At 48.4% G+C, this 17,650-nt stretch overlaps 3 protein-coding genes across 4 annotated transcripts; 2 read left to right on the top strand and 1 right to left on the bottom strand.

Moving 5' to 3' along the window:
• Nucleotides 1–308: 308 nt before the first annotated feature.
• Nucleotides 309–6,122, top strand: gcat (glycine C-acetyltransferase). Its single transcript, XM_068578926.1, has 9 exons — nucleotides 309–624; nucleotides 1,497–1,627; nucleotides 1,712–1,813; nucleotides 1,901–2,047; nucleotides 3,267–3,421; nucleotides 3,788–3,870; nucleotides 4,692–4,863; nucleotides 5,332–5,453; nucleotides 5,783–6,122. Exons 1-9 carry the CDS (start codon nucleotides 399–401, stop codon nucleotides 5,932–5,934), a joined length of 1,290 nt encoding a protein of 429 aa, XP_068435027.1. The 5' UTR covers nucleotides 309–398; the 3' UTR covers nucleotides 5,935–6,122.
• Nucleotides 6,123–7,358: 1,236 nt separating this feature from the next.
• mcm5 (minichromosome maintenance complex component 5) lies at nucleotides 7,359–12,367 on the top strand. Of its 2 annotated transcripts, XM_068579125.1 has the most exons (17): nucleotides 7,359–7,676; nucleotides 8,057–8,183; nucleotides 8,303–8,431; nucleotides 8,528–8,700; nucleotides 8,815–8,970; nucleotides 9,087–9,256; nucleotides 9,356–9,527; nucleotides 9,636–9,747; nucleotides 9,846–9,989; nucleotides 10,076–10,141; nucleotides 10,220–10,396; nucleotides 10,501–10,613; nucleotides 10,713–10,841; nucleotides 10,976–11,118; nucleotides 11,241–11,368; nucleotides 12,054–12,151; nucleotides 12,240–12,367. In XM_068579125.1, the coding sequence occupies exons 1-17, from the start codon at nucleotides 7,504–7,506 to the stop codon at nucleotides 12,253–12,255; spliced, it is 2,226 nt and encodes a 741-aa protein (XP_068435226.1). In that variant the 5' UTR covers nucleotides 7,359–7,503; the 3' UTR covers nucleotides 12,256–12,367. The 2 variants fall into 2 exon arrangements, with proteins under 2 accessions (XP_068435226.1, XP_068435227.1); XM_068579126.1 differs by having other exon boundaries at nucleotides 12,054–12,367.
• Nucleotides 12,368–12,391: 24 nt separating this feature from the next.
• Nucleotides 12,392–14,003, bottom strand: hmox1a (heme oxygenase 1a). Its single transcript, XM_068579127.1, has 5 exons — nucleotides 13,893–14,003; nucleotides 13,640–13,751; nucleotides 13,327–13,542; nucleotides 12,944–13,216; nucleotides 12,392–12,780 (listed from the first exon to the last, which is right to left on the bottom strand). The coding sequence occupies exons 1-5, from the start codon at nucleotides 13,940–13,942 to the stop codon at nucleotides 12,616–12,618; spliced, it is 816 nt and encodes a 271-aa protein (XP_068435228.1). The 5' UTR covers nucleotides 13,943–14,003; the 3' UTR covers nucleotides 12,392–12,615.
• Between the last annotated feature and the right edge of the window lie 3,647 nt (nucleotides 14,004–17,650).

Genomic DNA, 17,650 nt, shown 5'->3' with positions numbered 1-17,650 from the left:
ATTTCTAATGCTAAAGTATGGATTTGCACGTGTGGGACAAAACAAATTGTGATTGTGCAGCTTTTATACACATCAGTCACTGCAGCTGATAAAGCAGAACTCTGCGGGTTTCACAATTAGTTAGAGGGGAAGTTGTTTCGACAAAAGAAAGTACTTAATGAGAAGGCAAACAAAGTTCGCGTTAGGCAACACGTACCTGTCGTAGAGACTCTCTGAAACCTGATTGGACAGAACAAACCACCCTCGCGAGCGCTCCGGCCTCTGATTGGCCCGCCGCGCACACGCCTCGCTCCTGTGACGTGCCGCGGCCACGTTTCTGCGCGTCCGTTTTCTCCGCCGTTTCTGCAATTCGCCGCAGCGCGTGACAGCTTTTTTTTAAAACGCACGACACCGCGGTCATGTCTCTTGGAAAAGTTGCCCGGAGTTTGGCGAGACCGGTCGGCGGCGCCCTGCGGCCCTCGGCCTCGTCCTCGGCCTCGAGCCGGAGCTACTCCGCTGTGGCGGAAGCCAGGGCGGCGCTGCAGAGCGAGCTGGACTGCATCCGGACGGCGGGGACGTGGAAAGCGGAGAGGATCATCACGTCGAGCCAGGGACCGCAAATCAACGTGGACAGCAGCCGCAGCAGTGAGTGGTGGCAGTTTACACGAGTGACGGTGCATACAACGTGTGTACATATCTAGACAAACATATGTAAGCAGTGGAGCCGAGAAGACGATTCAATAACACGCTGCTCCGTTGGTTTAGACAAGACTGTAGCTACTTTTATTCTTGACTCTTCACTCGAGCATTTTCCTCTTCTTCTCTCCTTCCGTTTCCCCTTTCCGAATAAAACCCCCATGAACATGCACCAAAACACTGCTTCATAGAGAACTGTTTAAATACACAATACAGTAGCGTATACATATATAACACGGAGGCAATGTGACCCGATTGTCCTCAAACGCACCACGCGGAGGACAAACACCGATATAGTTGCTGAGTGTTGTTTTCATTGGGCAGAGGCTCTGCCTCTACGTTATCTTGGTGTTGTGCTTGACTCGTGTTGACTCACACTGACGTTAGATTCATACAAAAAAAGTAACATAATTAGCAAGGTGTCATAAACTTGACTTCTATAGCAGCTTATCTCTCTTATCTTTGCTGTTCTGCCAAGTGGATTTGCCCCCATCCCCCATATGTAATGTACTTAACACACACACACACACACACACACACACACACACACACACACACACACACACACACACACACACACACACATCCCGTTCAATCCACCTGGATGGTGAGCACTCAGTCACCTGCACTGATTTGGTTTCCCACTCGTTGTGCTGCTGTGCCGGCTTCATTGTCACTTTTATTTTGTGCAAATAACCAAACCGAGCTCAGGGTTGCTCTCTGGGGTTGTTGTTGTTGTTGTTTTACTCTTCTGAATTGCACAGGGACCTTGTGACCTTGGTTTCCTGTTCCCCGTCTAAACCCTCTCTGTCATCTCTCAGGCATATTGAATTTCTGCGCCAACAACTACCTCGGCCTGTCCAGTCACCCGGAGGTGGTGCAGGCCGGGATCGACGCCCTGAAGACGCACGGCGCCGGACTGAGCTCCGTCAGATTCATCTGCGGCACGCAGGTACGAGGCCCGGATCGCCACTCGATCGGCACACTGGCGAGCAGGATCGGTAGAGGGTTAATGGGTCCGCTCTGTGTTTTGTAGGATCTGCACAAGAATCTGGAGCAGAAGCTGGCGGAGTTCCACGAGAGGGAGGACTGCATCCTCTACGCCAGCTGCTTTGATGCCAACGCCGGACTGTTTGAGGTACGCTGCGCTTCACGAGGGGGGTAACAGGTCCTGCGTGAGAGAACGACCTCTCCCAATTGTGATCAGTGAAGTATCCTGTTGCAGGTTCTGTTGGGCCCGGACGACGCCGTGCTGTCGGACGAGCTTAACCACGCCTCCATCATCGACGGGATCCGACTGTGCCGGGCAAAGAGGCTGCGCTACAAACACATGGACCTCGGGGACCTGGAGACCCAGCTCAAAGAGGCTCAGGTGTGTGAACATTGCCATAAGAGTCACGTTCTCCATCCTGCCCACAGGTGTATTCATTTGTACATTACAGCAGTTTATCGAAGACTATTTTCATTCACAAAACAGTGGACAGTGTGTTCTCTGTTGTCTCCATACTGACTTTTTTTTGCCTGGGATGTGTTGGGGTCGGCCTCTTTTAGCATTACATCATGTGGGTAGCCCTCGAGTGAATATTTAAGATTCACCTTCTGAAATAAGTCAGCTGGAAACGGGCCCCGGCCTCGGCGTGTTCTTGTCTTGGTGTTTGTGGGAGAGAAAAACTGCTGAAAAATCATTTAATTGCCAACAGTTATGCAAATGTATAAGGGGTGTATTACCATGTCTTTCAAGATTATTGTGAGGACATTTTTAAACAAAAGACAACTATTCATTATTTTTTTCTGACAGAAAAATTAAGATAGATGTAATTGTCATAATTGATGCATTAAGTGCCAGAAAAGAATATTTTAGATAGATATGCTTATAAATATTGATTTGCAACATAGTACATTGCTAAAACATAATAGAAATGTAACCGTTTATTTTGCTAACCAGATATAATGAAAATCAAAAAAATGTAATTTGATTGCTAAGTGTCATGTTCACTGACACGACGAGCTTTCTTTCTCTGGGCTTTGCCTGCAAACCACCACCAGAGGGCGACATCACTCCTCGAGTGTCTCTGGACGCCACCTGCGGCCGCCGCCGGCTCAGTCGAGCTTAATCCACCAAGTCACGGGACAAATATTAGCTTAAAAACAGAGCTACTGAAAGAAAATATGCTTGCAGCTGTTTAAGATGTCACCGAGAAATTAGAAGACCGGTTTGTGTGACACGGATATTGAAAAAGCTGCATAATGCTCAGGAAACAGTCAGTTGCACGTGAACCCATTGTTATACAACATAATTATGAATTCCCCCTTTTTTAGTGTTGTGTTAAGCAACCAAGACCAAGGGAATCAGGCTATCTCCCGAATCCTCACCAGCATTCACTGCATCATTTTCGCTGTATATAAACAGCTTTATTTAACAAAAAATTAAATAAAATGATATAAAGCATCACCACACATACGTTATGGATCTATTCAGACGGGTTCAGACGTGTCCTGCTCATAGCACGGTGCATTAAAGCCATATTCCTGAGGCGCCGGGGTCAGATCAGGGTCACCGTGTTGATTCAGACTCCGTTTTGTCCTCCCAGTCCTCTCGCATGCGCCTGGTCGTGACGGACGGCGTCTTCTCGATGGACGGAGACGTGGCTCCGTTACCGCAAATCTGTGACTTGGCCGAGCGGTACGGAGCCATGGTGTTCATAGACGAATGCCACGCCACCGGATTCCTGGGTCCCCGAGGCAGGTGGGTGAGATCCTGATCGGCGGCACGTTAACGCCGTTTCAAAGGCACCCGAGTGCCAAGTGAGCGCTTCAACATTAGACTTCATTCCTTTTTAAGGTTATGAAATCAGCAAGTGTTGAATAATGCTGCTTTATTCCAGCAGGTTAGTATGACCTCATCTACGTACTGTCCCTTTAAATAGCACCTGATCCAATAACATCACGTATAGGAGAAAAACACATCAGGAGAGTTGAATGTCTTGGATGTGAATGAAATGTTTAACATGATAAAAAACCTCCAGCTTACCGCACTGATGTGAAATTGAGTCTAGCTCAATGTGTGACTATTGGTGAGAAAGCTGACGGTGTTCCTCCTCGTTGTTCGCAGAGGAACGGACGAGCTCCTGGGAGTGATGGACAGAGTCGACATCATTAACTCCACCCTGGGGAAAGCACTGGGAGGAGCAGCCGGTACGTCTCGGCGCAAGCGTCATTTTTAATACGCTTATTCATTGTTCCGGCACAAAGGGACTCTAGAAATGAACTGATTTCATTCGCTACACAGAGTTTAAACCATAACTTTAAGAATGTGTATGCTAATTATGACGCATGAACGCCTAATAAGATTAAAAGAAATGTTTGAAGGGATGACATATTAGACGGATAAACTGCAACTTTACTGGTTAGACAACCTGGAGGCAGGAGTTCTAGTTTAGATTCACGCTTTTTAGGTGCAAAGTTAGATGAGTATTGATACCACTCACGTCTGTCTGGTAAAACCAGTCTGACCCTCGAGGGCTACAGCTCAAACAAACACGATATGAAGACCAGACCCTGTTGTGTTTGCTTTCTAACGAACCCACAACTCCTTGCCTTTTAAAAAAACAACTTATTTTCATCATAAATATCATCAAGACTCTGAGCAAGATTCCCCATCAATGACTCCTCAATTGCTCCCAAAGTTTTTGAATTGTATCGTTCGGTGTCCTCCCATCAACCCACAGACTAATACTCCACATCTTTAAAAAGATTACGATTTTTAGTTTTGAGAAAACGCAACGCTTTCATTTATTTGTTTTAAAAGAAGAGAAAAAGGGGCGTCATGTTTAAAAGGTTAATGACTGCTGCGATATGTCAACCGGAGCTCGGCTGGCGTTGTCAGTCTTTGTGCTAAGCTAACCGCCTCCCAGGATGTCACCTTATATGTATCCTACATACAAGGGAGTTGTTCCAAAAAACAAAACTAACAAGCAAATGTTCTCTTCTCCGTCTGCTACGTTTTGTCCTCTCAGGCGGCTACACAGTCGGCCCTAAGCCCCTCATCGACCTGCTGAGGCAGCGCTCACGCCCGTACCTGTTCTCCAACTCCCTCCCTCCTCCGGTGGTGGGTTGTGCTCTTCGGGCTGTGGAGATGCTGCTGGCCTCCAACGAGATTTCACAGAGCATGGTGGCAAAAACCATGAGGTGAGAAGGGGAGGGGTGTCCTCAGGTTATGTACGTTTGTGGGCGACAGGAAATCCCTCTGGCGAAAACGGTTAAGTCTCTCTTCAAACATTTATTCATGATTTACTTCAGGAACTGGCAAATTCACACAGAGGGAGTGTTGATCATGTGGTAGTGTTATCTAAGTAATCCCCACATTCTTACATTGAGTGTACATCGTTTGGCACAAAAAAGAAAGTTAATTTAGTTCATTGCAAGGCTTTCGGCCACGATAATTGTGTGATTAAAATCTGATATTGTGACGGCTCTTTAATGACATGCAAACACAGGAAATACAGCCAGACTTTGTGACCTCTACTACACGAAACTCATCGAGATATTCCTGTTTTAGCCGCTTCGGAAACTTCTACTGTGACTCGATTTGGACACGGCTTTCCTTCTGTAATATTTTTGTATTGTTTTTGTTTATTTCCTCCGCTATCCGTCCAGATTCAGGAACAAGATGACGCAGGCCGGCTTCACCATCTCCGGCTCGGCTCACCCCATCTGCCCCGTGATGCTGGGCGACGCGCGGCTGGCCTCACTGATGGCCGACGACATGCTGAAGCTCGGTGAGGCAGCAGAGGAAACCACCGGGAACAAAGAGTTGCTCCCAGTCACGAAGATCTGAGAAAATAGTGTCGTTCTCTCAGAACTTTCTCCTTTACGGTTGAAGACGAGATCAAGGCAGAAACTTTTACCTCATTAACTTTCGATCCTATTTCTCCTACCTCTCCGTCAGGGCTGAGATGCTTTGTAAAAAAAACATTTGCTCTTTACAAGGATCTTGTCTTACATGTTAAAAAGGGGGGAATTCATAGAAGGAAAAAAAAGTAACAATTTTGCTCATCGCGCTCTCAAAGTTTTTAATTTCGAAATGCGCGTCTCTCGCCCTCCACAGGGGTGTACGTGATCGGCTTCTCCTTCCCCGTCGTGCCGAAGGGCAAGGCCAGGATCCGCGTGCAGATTTCGGCCGCTCACACGGAGGAAGACATCGACCACTGCGTGGACGCCTTCATCCAGACGGGCAGGAAGCACGGAGTCGTCTCCTGAACGCTCAGGAACCAGAACCACCCAGCACGCCGCGCTGAACCCCGGCGCCGCGCTCGCTCCGGCCGGATTGTGCTGCCTGTCGCGCGAGACCTTTGAACGACAACGCTGGAAATATTAGTTACATTATCAGGTCAACGGATGTTAATGTTATTTTTGCCTTTGCTGAGCAGAATAAAACACTTTTCCTCACGTGTCTCACAGGTGTTTGCATTTTAAGAAAAAACAAATGCTTGTGTGTGTTTTTTTTGGCAATAGGTGGGTTTATTTATTTGGGGTTCAACAGATTGAGGACAGCAACACTTTTCATACAACTCACATGATCATAATTTATTGGAACCGGTGCTCCCCTCGTCTTTATTTTATGTTTTCTAGTGAGATGAAGAGTGAAGGAAGATTTGTTGTTGTTGGTTTTATTCATTTTCAACCCTAATATTTAGGAAATTGGACAGTTCATGATTTGTCAGGTTACAATCGAGCGTGGGTTTTTGAAGCCTCTGATGTATATAAACTGAGAATGAACTTTCCATTGAAACAGAAACCATGTCTTACCTTTTTTCCACTTTGTATTCAGATTAAGGATTTACTTATGTATTATACAAGATTAACATATACCTCCTCGCAAACTCACCATTTAAAGTATCCACGATCTCCTTCAAACATGAGGGCCTCTTGACTCATATGGTAGCTTAGTGTAAGAGTAGCGTGCGTGTGTGTGTGTGTGTGTGTGTGTGTGTGTGTGTGTGTGTGTGTGTGTGTGTGTGGGGGGGGGGGGGGGGGGGGTCATTTTATTTTGAGCTATTGGTCTTAGAAGAAAACTGTATGATCTCTTAGTGATTGTTAGCTTTAATCACACAATCTGTCACTCAACGTAAGAAAAATTAGCCTCTAAATCTGACAGAAGTGCATATTTTTTAAAGTGAGCTCCCTCACAAAACAACGCTACATTTATTAATAATGGTAAACAAATGTTAGAAAATAGTATTAATCCCCAGTGGGGGAACTAATTTGTCCCCAACAAACATCCAAACAGACAACAACAAAGTTCATACTGCACAGCAGACAAACACATTACAAAGAACACCAGAAAATGCCACGTCACCGACATCCGAAAGATGTTCAATCTAAAAAACACAACTAAAGATATTTATTAAAACAAACTGGTGCTGTTGTGCTCCTATTTGTGTCCAACTGTGATCGCACTTTAATGTTGTATTCGTTCTTCTTCGCGGCACATTGTCCCTGCAGTCCGCATGCTTCCTCCTCCTCCTCTTGTTGTATTTTTCGCGCCACCAGTCCTCACAAACCCCGCCCTTCCTCCCGATGACGCGCCTCCGCGAACCCGCTTCGACCAATAGCGCCGGGCGGTGGCGGCTTCCATCCAATCAGAGGAGGGCTGAGGGGCGGGGCGAGGCGCGAGGCGCGGGAAACCGACGGGGAAGAGACTCAGTGTCCGGCCGCTCAACACGCTCACCGAGCAGCACTGACGTTTACATCTTGTTTTGTTCTTTTAATTACGAAAACAAATAGTCCGTTCAGTTCGTCTCGCGCGGTTCACCGACCTGCTTCAGTATGTCTGGCTTTGACGACCCGGGAGTTTACTACAGCGACAGCTTCGGAGGTGGAGACGGACACGGCGGCGATGAAGGCGGACTGAAGAAGACCCAGGTCAAGAAACGGTTCCGGGAGTTCCTCCGCCAGTTCCGAGTGGGAACCGACCGCACGGGCTTCACGTACAAATACCGGTGAGTCCATGAAAAGAGGAGAGGGACTGTGTGGAGGTGTTGAGGTGAAGAGGCGGATGAATCTAATCCGCTCCTCTGATAACCATCACAGACAGACAGGTAACATTACGCAATACAACCTGCCGCTGGATGGACCCCAATATTAAAGGGACAGTCCACCAATTAACATCTGGGATGTGTTCATCACGAGGGGCCACTGCTCAAGCCCCTTGATGATGTCATCAAGGTCCCCATTCAAAGCAGTAGAAGGAAGCAGAGGATTGTGGGAAATGTTGTATCTAGCATTTCTGGAGTGTGACCTACATTAAAGGGCAAAAGTTAAACCCGTCTCACATGACCTGTCAATCACCCAACTATTTAACGCGCCTTTTCTCTATCAGAGATGACCTGAAGAGACACTACACCCTGGGGGAGTACTGGATGGAGGTGGAGATGGAGGACCTTTCCAGCTTTGACGAGGAGCTGTCAGACTGTCTCTACAAGGTGCCCTCCGAGAACCTGCCCATGGTGAGTTTAAAGTGGTGAAACCTCGCCTCCCCCATCGCAAATCTTTCCGTCAAGCTCCTTTCAAGCAGCCGCGATTGCTCTCCTCTTGACCGGTTTGGTCCTGTTTTTTTTCTGTCCAGCTGGAGGAAGCTGCGAAGGAGGTGGCCGACGAGGTGACCCGCCCCCGGCCCGCTGGAGAGGAGACGGTCCAGGACATCCAGGTCATGCTGAGGAGCGACGCACACCACGCCTCCATCCGTGGCCTCAAGGTACCCTCGCCTCCTCTTTTGTGTCGAGTGTGTGTCACAGTTATCGTCGACCGCCCAGATCACACTTTTTTTTTCTTCTTCCTCTCCCACCTGTAGTCGGAGCAGGTGTCCCGCCTGGTGAAGGTGCACGGCATCATCATCTCGGCCACCGCGGTGCGGGCCAAGGCCACCAAGGTGTGTCTGCAGTGTCGCAGCTGTCGCGGCCTAATCAACAACATCCCCCTGCCGCCGGGCCTGCAGGGCTACGCTCTGCCGCGCAAGTGCAACAAGTGAGTGCGACGGTCTGGATCGAGGACCACGGGACCATTTCAAACTCTTAAAGATGCCGAAATTGCTTACACGAGTTTCATTTGTCTTCTTTCCCCGCTTTTCTCTTTTCCCAGCGAGGGTACCGGAGGGGTGAAGTGTCCCGTTGACCCTTATTTCATCATCCCGGACCGCTGCATTTGCGTAGACTTCCAGACTCTCCGTCTGCAGGAATCCCCGGATGCTGTGCCTCACGGAGAGATGCCCCGGCACATGCAGCTCTACTGTGACCGGTAAAGAGCACGCGCAAATGACATGAAGGGCTCTGTTTGTTTTGTTCTTTCTGCTGCTGCACTCTCAGGAATGTAAAGGATTGTGGGTTTAAGCTGTTTCTCCCGCCTTCTTCCAGGTATCTGTGTGACCGTGTGGTCCCGGGCAACAGAGTGACCATCGTGGGCATCTACTCCATCAAGAAGACGGCCGCCGTCAAGGCCAGAGGCCACGAGAAAAGTGCCGGTGTGGGCATCCGGGCGTCCTACCTGCGAGTGGTTGGCATCCAGGTGGACACGGAGGGAGCAGGTACAGCTGACTTTCTGCAAATCAAACGCCAAAGTGTGATTTCTAGCGTGCCGGGGGGAGAGGTTGGACGCTGATGGGTTTTGTTTACCTCCCTTACAGGACGGGGCGCTACTGGATCCGTCACTCCACAGGAGGAGGAGGAACTGAGGGCGCTGTCTGCCACGCCGAACGTCTACGCCTCTCTGGCACGCTCCGTAGCGCCCTCCATCTACGGCAGCGACGATCTGAAAAGGGCCATCACGTGCCTGCTGTTTGGCGGCTCAAGGAAGAGGTGAGGCTACCGGGAGCGCTTTGATTCATCCGTAGACCCCCCCCCCCCCCTCTCCACGCCCGCTTCCTGTTTGGTAACGCTTTTCAATCCCCCCCTCCGTCTCTTCAGGCTGCCCGACGGGCTCACTCGTAGAGGGGACATCAACCTGCTGATGCTGGGAGATCCCGGCACGGCCAAGTCCCAGCTGCTGAAGTTTGTGGAGAGGTGCTCCCCTATCGGGGTAAGTTATCCTCTTCAGTCCGTCACATCGTCACATCGTCACACATTCTGGCCGGCGCGATCGCCCACTGATGCCGAGTCCTCGTTGTGCGCCGGCAGATTTATACCTCGGGTAAAGGCAGCAGTGCTGCGGGTCTGACCGCCTCGGTGCTGAGGGACCCTCACACCCGCGGGTTCATCATGGAGGGAGGGGCCATGGTTCTGGCCGACGGCGGGGTTGTATGCATCGACGAGTTCGACAAGGTTAAAAAAAAACAACAATTCTTGTAAAGGATGTTAAATGTTATCTGTGTCCAAGGATTAAAGACTAAACTACGTTTGTTATTCAGATGAGAGAGGACGACAGAGTGGCCATTCATGAAGCCATGGAGCAACAGACCATCTCCATTGCCAAGGTTTTAACCCGTTTGCTTTTTGTTTTTTTTGTACTGAGCGGTTAACGGGGTAACCTCACACTTTAACCCTCTCGCCAGGCCGGCATCACCACCACCCTGAACTCCCGCTGCTCCGTGCTAGCCGCCGCCAACTCTGTGTTTGGCCGCTGGGACGACACGAAGGGGGAGGACAACATCGACTTCATGCCCACCATCCTGTCTCGTTTTGACATGATCTTCATCATCAAAGACCATCACGACCATCAGCGGGACATGGTGAGACGCACGCTTTCATCTCCACGGTCAAGTTAGCCGCTCAGACTTCCTTTTTGCGAGCAGCGGGAAGATTAACGCTCTCTGTGGCGCGCGTCTGCCCGCAGACTCTGGCTCGCCACGTGATGAACGTCCACCTGAGCGCCCACACGCAGACGGAGGGCGTCGAGGGCGAGATCCCGCTGGCCACCTTCAAGAAATACATCGCCTACTCCCGAGCGTGAGTCTCTCTCACTTACGAGCTGGAGCTTTTTTTCTCTCTCCAGTTTTTTAATCGGGCTCACGAACATAAAACGGGTTTCTGGGTGTTTGCTTGCAGTAAGTGTGGCCCTCGACTCTCCGCCGCGGCCGCCGAGAAGCTGAAGAACCGGTACGTGGTGATGAGGAGCGGAGCAAGGGAGCACGAGAGGGAGTCTGACAAAAGGCCCGCCATCCCCATCACCGTCAGGTACATTTCAAGATGCCGTCTTTTGCTTTGACACGTCAGCGACGCAACACGTCGCCCGACTTTTACTCCCATCTTTGAGACGCGAGGGCTCTTCGGGTGAACGTGTGTGTGTGTGTTTGTGTGTGTGTCCTCAGGCAGCTGGAGGCTGTTGTGCGCATCGCAGAGTCCCTGGCCAAGATGAAGCTGCAGGCTGTGGCTGGAGAGGCAGAGGTGGACGAGGCCCTCAGGCTCTTCCAGGTTTCCACGCTGGACGCCGCGCTGTCCGGCAGCCTCTCAGGTTTGTTTGTTTGTCGACTTCATCGACGCGACAGAGACACGTAGACTCTGTATCTTTTTCGACTGGACACGTAGCAACAACTCTCCATGCTCAACATCTCTTCGGCCCCATTATGTCACCAGGAGTGGAGGGCTTCACCTCTCAGGAGGACCAGGAAATGATCTCGCGCGTCGAGAAGCAGATGAAGAGACGCTTCGCCATCGGCTCCCAGGTGTCCGAGCACAGCATCGTGCAAGACTTCACCAAGCAGGTCAGTCTCACTCGGCCATAATGGGCAACGGGACCTTTGGTTATGCTGTTTATTCTCCGCGGAAGAATCATTATACAGAGGGCAATGCAGTGTGGAGGCGGAGGAAGGAAGTGTCCGGACTGGATGTGCTGTCAATAAACAGTAGAGAACGACGGGTGCAGGTTGAGCCATCACTGGTCTAAACTGTTAATATGTTCTTGTTAACTGAGGAAGACTCACAAGTGGATGTTTTCCATCACATTTGGAGCAACCCGTTGTTGTTCCAAGGGTGCAGTTCATTACTAAAATAAAATAATAATCGATGTGGAAACCCACCGATAGAGGCAGGCGCTCTGTCCTGGTAACCAGTCAAGCAGCCGTGTTTAGTACCGACTGGAGAGGATGGAGGGTTTTATCGCCACGCATGACCGAGTGTTATCGGACACGTGATGATGATAAAACAGGCAAAGAGGCGGCATGTTTGTGGAAAATGTAAGGGGAGCCAAGAAATATGTTTTTGTATTTTACTCCTGTCATGAGCAACTTGCAGGTTAGAGCCTCAAGTGAATCGATGAGTAGGAAAATCACCTCTAGACTTGTTTTAGGAAGACATTTCCGTATCAATTTTTTTGGGGGAAAAACCCTCAACGGTTTTTCTGGAAAAGTTAACCATCGAGCACTAATCTCTCTGTATTCCACCTCACAGAAGTATCCGGAGCACGCCATCTACAAAGTCCTGCAGCTGATGCTGAGGAGGGGCGAGCTGCAGCACCGCATGCAGAGGAAAGTGCTGTACAGAGTCAAGTAGAGCAACACGTCTATCGTATCATATATTGTTGATGTAAATAGTTTTGGGACCGCCTGTTCACGCCACTCTCCGTTTCCCACAAAGGATTGAGTCATGCTAAGGTGTCGGCGACAACCGTCTGAGTACATGAACCAGAATGTGAAGAAACTGTCGCACCGATGTTCTCGAGTTTCTGCACGATGTGTAAAGAATTAAAGTATTTGAAATCATAACGGGACTCGTTTCAAACTGATCCATTGTTTTTTTTATTCGACACAAGTTATTGAAGAGACAGTTTCACAGTGCGGGGTTGTTTTTCAATAAAATCCATCTGAAAGATAAATTGGAAAATCAGTGTTTCAGCCGGTGATTTGACGCTTTTTAAAGATGAGACGCAATGTCCGGTCTCAAATTGTATTTGTTGCGTTCATTGATTAAAGTGCAGTGTGCATGATAATAAAAAATGAAGTGCTGGTAACATTTAGAAAGTGTAGAATCCCAGTCCAATAGTGGCGATGGCCACACACAGTCCCACGGTGTGCATCCTGGGTAAAAATGTCAACCTGGCAGTTTTGAAGTCGCTGCCCGCTGATTGGTCCGCCGCTTCTGTTGTGACACTCAACATTTTCTGCAAGTCATCGAAAACCTGAAGGGGAGGCATGAAACACATGAAGAAATAAACAAAAAAGACAAGTCGACAGATTCAGTTCTCGTTTTTATTTTGGATGCAACTATGAGTCACTGGCGTCACACTGAGGCATGCGGTCGATCTGCCCTTTGACCCCTCGTCCCCCCCTCCTCTCCCTCACCTGGATGTTGAGCTCGAAGGCGGTGACGGCCTCCTGCAGCACCGCCTCCCTCTCCTCCGCCGTGAGCTCGATGGCGTTCATCCGGGCCCTGTACAGCTGCTTGAAGCGGTTGGGGCTGGTGACGCCGGGGAAGGAGAAGAACGACAGCCCCTCTCTGCCGCTCAGCCCGAGAGACTTCTGGGTGATCTTCCCCAGCACTTGACCCCCCGAAAGGTCGCCGAGGTAGCGCGTGTAGGCGTGGGCCACCAGCAGCTCCGGGCTCTCCCTCCCGATCTGTTTAAAAATAACAACGACACCTTTGTGTCCCGGCAGGCTCCCGCTGAATATTCACAGAGCGCTCTCTCTCTCTCTCTGTCTCTCTCTCTCTCTCCATCTCCACTCACCTCTCGCAGCCTCTGTCCATATCTGTGCGTGGCGGCGGGAACGACCACCCGCTCTCTCCAGCCGGGGCCGAAGAAGTGCCCCAGGTCGCGCTCGAGCGTTTCCAGGCGGGCGAGTTCCTGAGGGAAGTATATCGGGGCGACAGCCGGGTGGGAAGAGTTTCTGTCCAGCTCCTCTTCGAGCGCTTTGTAGACCTCGTAGAGGGAACACAGCAGGACCTGAGACCGGAAACCACGGAGGGGGAGGAAAGGATCCACTTATCAGGACAATGTGAACATAAAGGAAGTGACAGCTGATTGTGTGGAGAGCTCGTACCTTGTACTGAGGCAGGGTGATGAGGCCCTTCTGGTAGCTCAGCATCAGCTGGGTGTTTTCTGCCCTGACGTGACAGTCCTTAGTGGCTGCTTTGACCTGCTCTGATAGGTCACTGATGGCAGGACACACACACACACACACACACACACACACACACACACACACACACACACACACACACACACACACACAATGTTTTAGTATTTTACGTTAGAATCACACAGTTTAAATTATCTTTAGAATAAACTCCTACCTGCCAATGTCCCCCGTTTCATTTGTCCGAGCACTCTTCATGGTCTCCATCTGAGCAGACAGGTGATCTGGTTTAGTCAGTAATGTAGAAACACGCCGGTCATGAACTGAAGTCTTCTCTCCTTTAGCCCGGTTGCTCCTCTCGTCAGCTCCGCCGGAGGTAAAAGGTCCAGCGTGTCTTCGCAGCCCTTTTATAAACAGCCGTGGTGTGCTTGCAGCAGCCCAGTTGAAATGGGGAAGCGGGACTGCTGACTCAGCATAACACACACACTCACAGACACACTGCTGAGACTGAAGCGTGACAAAGCAAGTGTGTGAACGTTGTGGGGAAATCCCATTACGTGACATGGCAGAAAGCAAAAGTGTGGCATTGAAGTTGCTCCCTGTGACACAGCAGTCACAGGGTCATGCACTGATAGAGCGTGTGAGCGGTGAAAAGGTGACTTCATCGTATCAATAGGGAGGTTATGAGTTTCTGGGTCTTCATCGTGTGAGGGCTTGGCACTGTGCAGACGGTGGTCTTGCCTGCTGTTGTTAAATCTAACCTATGAGGATAGTTTGGATGCCTTCTTGAATGAAACCACCGCTATGGGCTGTTTTCTAACCACCTTCATGCCTTTTGATGTAAGAACTACAGCTAACTCTGACATGCAGGGACTGAGGTGGAAATGAAGAGTCTCCTCGTGAGAATCAACAGTACTTTGAGCAAGTAAGTCTTTTAACAATTGAATTCAGATAACATATAAAAGAATAAAACAAGGTTACATGTCAATCGCACATGAGCTGTAATGCAGACAGGAGTCGCAGTACATTCATCTGGATGGTCCAGAACGCTCTTCCTCCTCCAGTGAAGAGACAGAAGATTCTGGCATCTTACTCTGTGAATAGTCAACTTACATCCTCTAGAGAAAGCCCCCCTTCTCTGTCATCTGTCATTGATGGACCAAGGAATAGAGACACACACATGGAACAGTTTGCCTTGAAAGGAGCACAGGTCATGTGAAAGTAAACGTCTTGTCTCTTCATTCCTCTCGGACTATTGACCCCAACTGGACACTGATATCCATTTTACATCTGGCACATATCAGTTTCTAAGCTATATATTTTCCTTAAGAATACACATGTGACTTCTTTTTCTCCAACAGTGACCATATCACCGGCACCCATAACCAGAGGCCACCTTTACCAATCTTCACGGCTGCTGCTGTTCTGAGCGTTTGGGTCTTTAGACCCATCTGGATGAATTTAAATGTAATTGATAAACTTCTTCCTGACGTATGACATGATCTCACAGCTACGCCCACATTCCTCTCTCACCAGCTCCAGGAGGCCCAGATCTACGACAGGCTGAGGCAGTAGCTATGGAGGAATAGCTGGCAGCACCACTGCTGGAGAACACTTCCCAACCAATGTACCCAAATCCTTAGTCACCAGCAGAAGCTCTGTGTTGGAGTTTTATCACGTTCCCAGCATGGCTCATTGGCACTTTTCGTTGGATGGTCGTTATGTCCTTGTAAACTGACTCAATATGTCATCATTATTTGTATTTTTCTCAACTCCAATGGAGTTTCCCCCATTTCTACCTGCAATGCCAGAACAGATGTTCCACTACACATCCTTAAATCGTGCACTTGTACCACATTAAATAAGCTAATAGGGAAAAATAATTAAAATACATGTTGTGTATTAGTGTAAAACTACATTTTTTTAAATTATAAAATAGCTTTTTAACCCGCCACCCACAAGTACCTGCCAATGACCGTGATGCTATTGTCAAGTCTTAACTTCATAACTGTGCCACTCCCATCATTTAAACATACCAGTCCCAATGAGTCCACCACATCCTCTATCACTCCATTCCTGTCAGCCCCCCCACCCAGAAAGCACTATGCACATTAAAATCATTATTAACATGACCACCAAGCCTGTAAACATGTTTCTTTATTTAACTGTTCCCATTTTTTAAGCTCCTCCTGCACAGCCATCCCAGTTATGCCATGAATATTTAGATATCTTGCTACACTCTGTTATTACAATCTTCTCAGATCTCCCTTTTGCGTGGCATGTGCACTTAACTACTTCTGCCATGAAATACACAAAGTCTCCTTATCTACTGTCAATAATAGCAATCTTTGCTGCTTCTGCATATGATATGTTCATTTCCACTCGCTGCTGCACTATCACTGCCTCCTTTCTCACCTCACACCCTCAAAGGCCACACCATGTGCACCTCCGCAATTTGCACACTTGAGCTCTGTCTCACTCTCACATTTCCCATACTCATGTTCCCCTTTGCATGCTGCAGCAATGTGTCCTTATTTTTGGCATTTGAAGCACATTAAAAGTGGTGGGACTGTCCCACTTAATTATTTTTTTATTTTCCTAATATCATATCTGTCCTTCAATCTCAAAACTATTGTGAACCCCTCCTTCTCAACAATCTTCCTCCTCATCACCCTGCCTGCAATTAACAAGCTCTGGTTTGCACCATAAGTGCAGTTGAAACCATTCACTTCTTTTCACATGTTAAGTTACAAAAGCTGTACTCCAAACCTTCGCGTCAGATAGAAACACCTTTAAATACTCCTAACATATGGTACACCTTGCAAACATGCATAACAAATCCGAATCAACCTACATACACAGTTTTAGATAATCGACCTCTGACCTCTTTGCTTGGAACAACCCCATGTTGCCACAGCTGACACTATTCTGTGTACCAAAGAGGGAATGGCTCGCTGCCTCCTTCTTCACACCCTGAAACACATCATGCCTCTGGCAAGTAACACAAAATATGACTCTCCGTATTTAATAGCAATAGATTAAGGCCTTAACGATAAAGGTCCCCTGCGTGTGTTTTGTGTGGTGCAGCAGGGCTCTCGGCCTCAGCCCAATTTTGCGCTATCAAATTCTCTAAAGGGTTCATTTGAACTGGCAAAGTTACAGATAACTTGTACTCAATGAATGAATGTTTCTAAACTCATATTGTGGGTACAGGGCATGTCGTGACAATTTGTTCTGGTTAAATCTTGACTCCATGGTTGCTCTGTGATCTTGATCACAGAGCGCGCAATGCATGCCGGTTAGAATTGTGTCGGCTTGCTCCCGGCTTGCTCTGACGTCATGCACACGTGGTCAACGATACTCTCACGAGCGCAAGGCGGCCGTCGATTTCAGAGGCAGGCGCTGCAGCAGCTCTCCACCGGCCCGGCTGGCCCAGTGCATGATGGGAAACGCCTGGCTCCCGCCACATCAGAGAGCTGATTGGCTTTTAGATCCGACAGCGTGTTGTAGAAAATCCTTTTTTTTTAAGTGTAGTTGTAATACTTAACGCTGGATTGTTGACTATCTGTCTCAGGTTTAATCTAAAAACAAATTTTGTGTGGTTTATAATACAAAATCGTATTTGTATAACTGCACATCAAAACCAGTAATATATTTCACAGGCAGACATAAAAACAACAAAGTACGCAGCGACACACACTTTTACATGAATATATATATTTATAATCACATGAATAAATTCAAACATGAACTGAAAACTACAAGTAGACTACATATCGGAACGAACAAGAAGTATTTTATTCCATAACTTCCTGTTAATACTTTGAAGGCAGCTGAAAACTGTCTGCACTGCCACTGTTAATGAAAAGGTGAAATTGATCTCACCGTAACAATATATTTGTTTCACTTGCTGTATCATTTCATTCTGATCACATCTATACCTGTTTCTAAAAGAAGAATTGTAAGGAGACAAGA

Source organism: Clinocottus analis, unplaced genomic scaffold (genome assembly GCF_023055335.1).
Source record: "Clinocottus analis isolate CAN_PGR_092001 unplaced genomic scaffold, fCliAna1.0.p SCAF_16, whole genome shotgun sequence".
NCBI classification, from domain to species: Eukaryota; Metazoa; Chordata; class Actinopteri; order Perciformes; family Cottidae; genus Clinocottus; species Clinocottus analis.
Note: the sequence above shows the minus strand (reverse complement) of the source record. Positions and strands in the feature narration are given on the sequence as shown.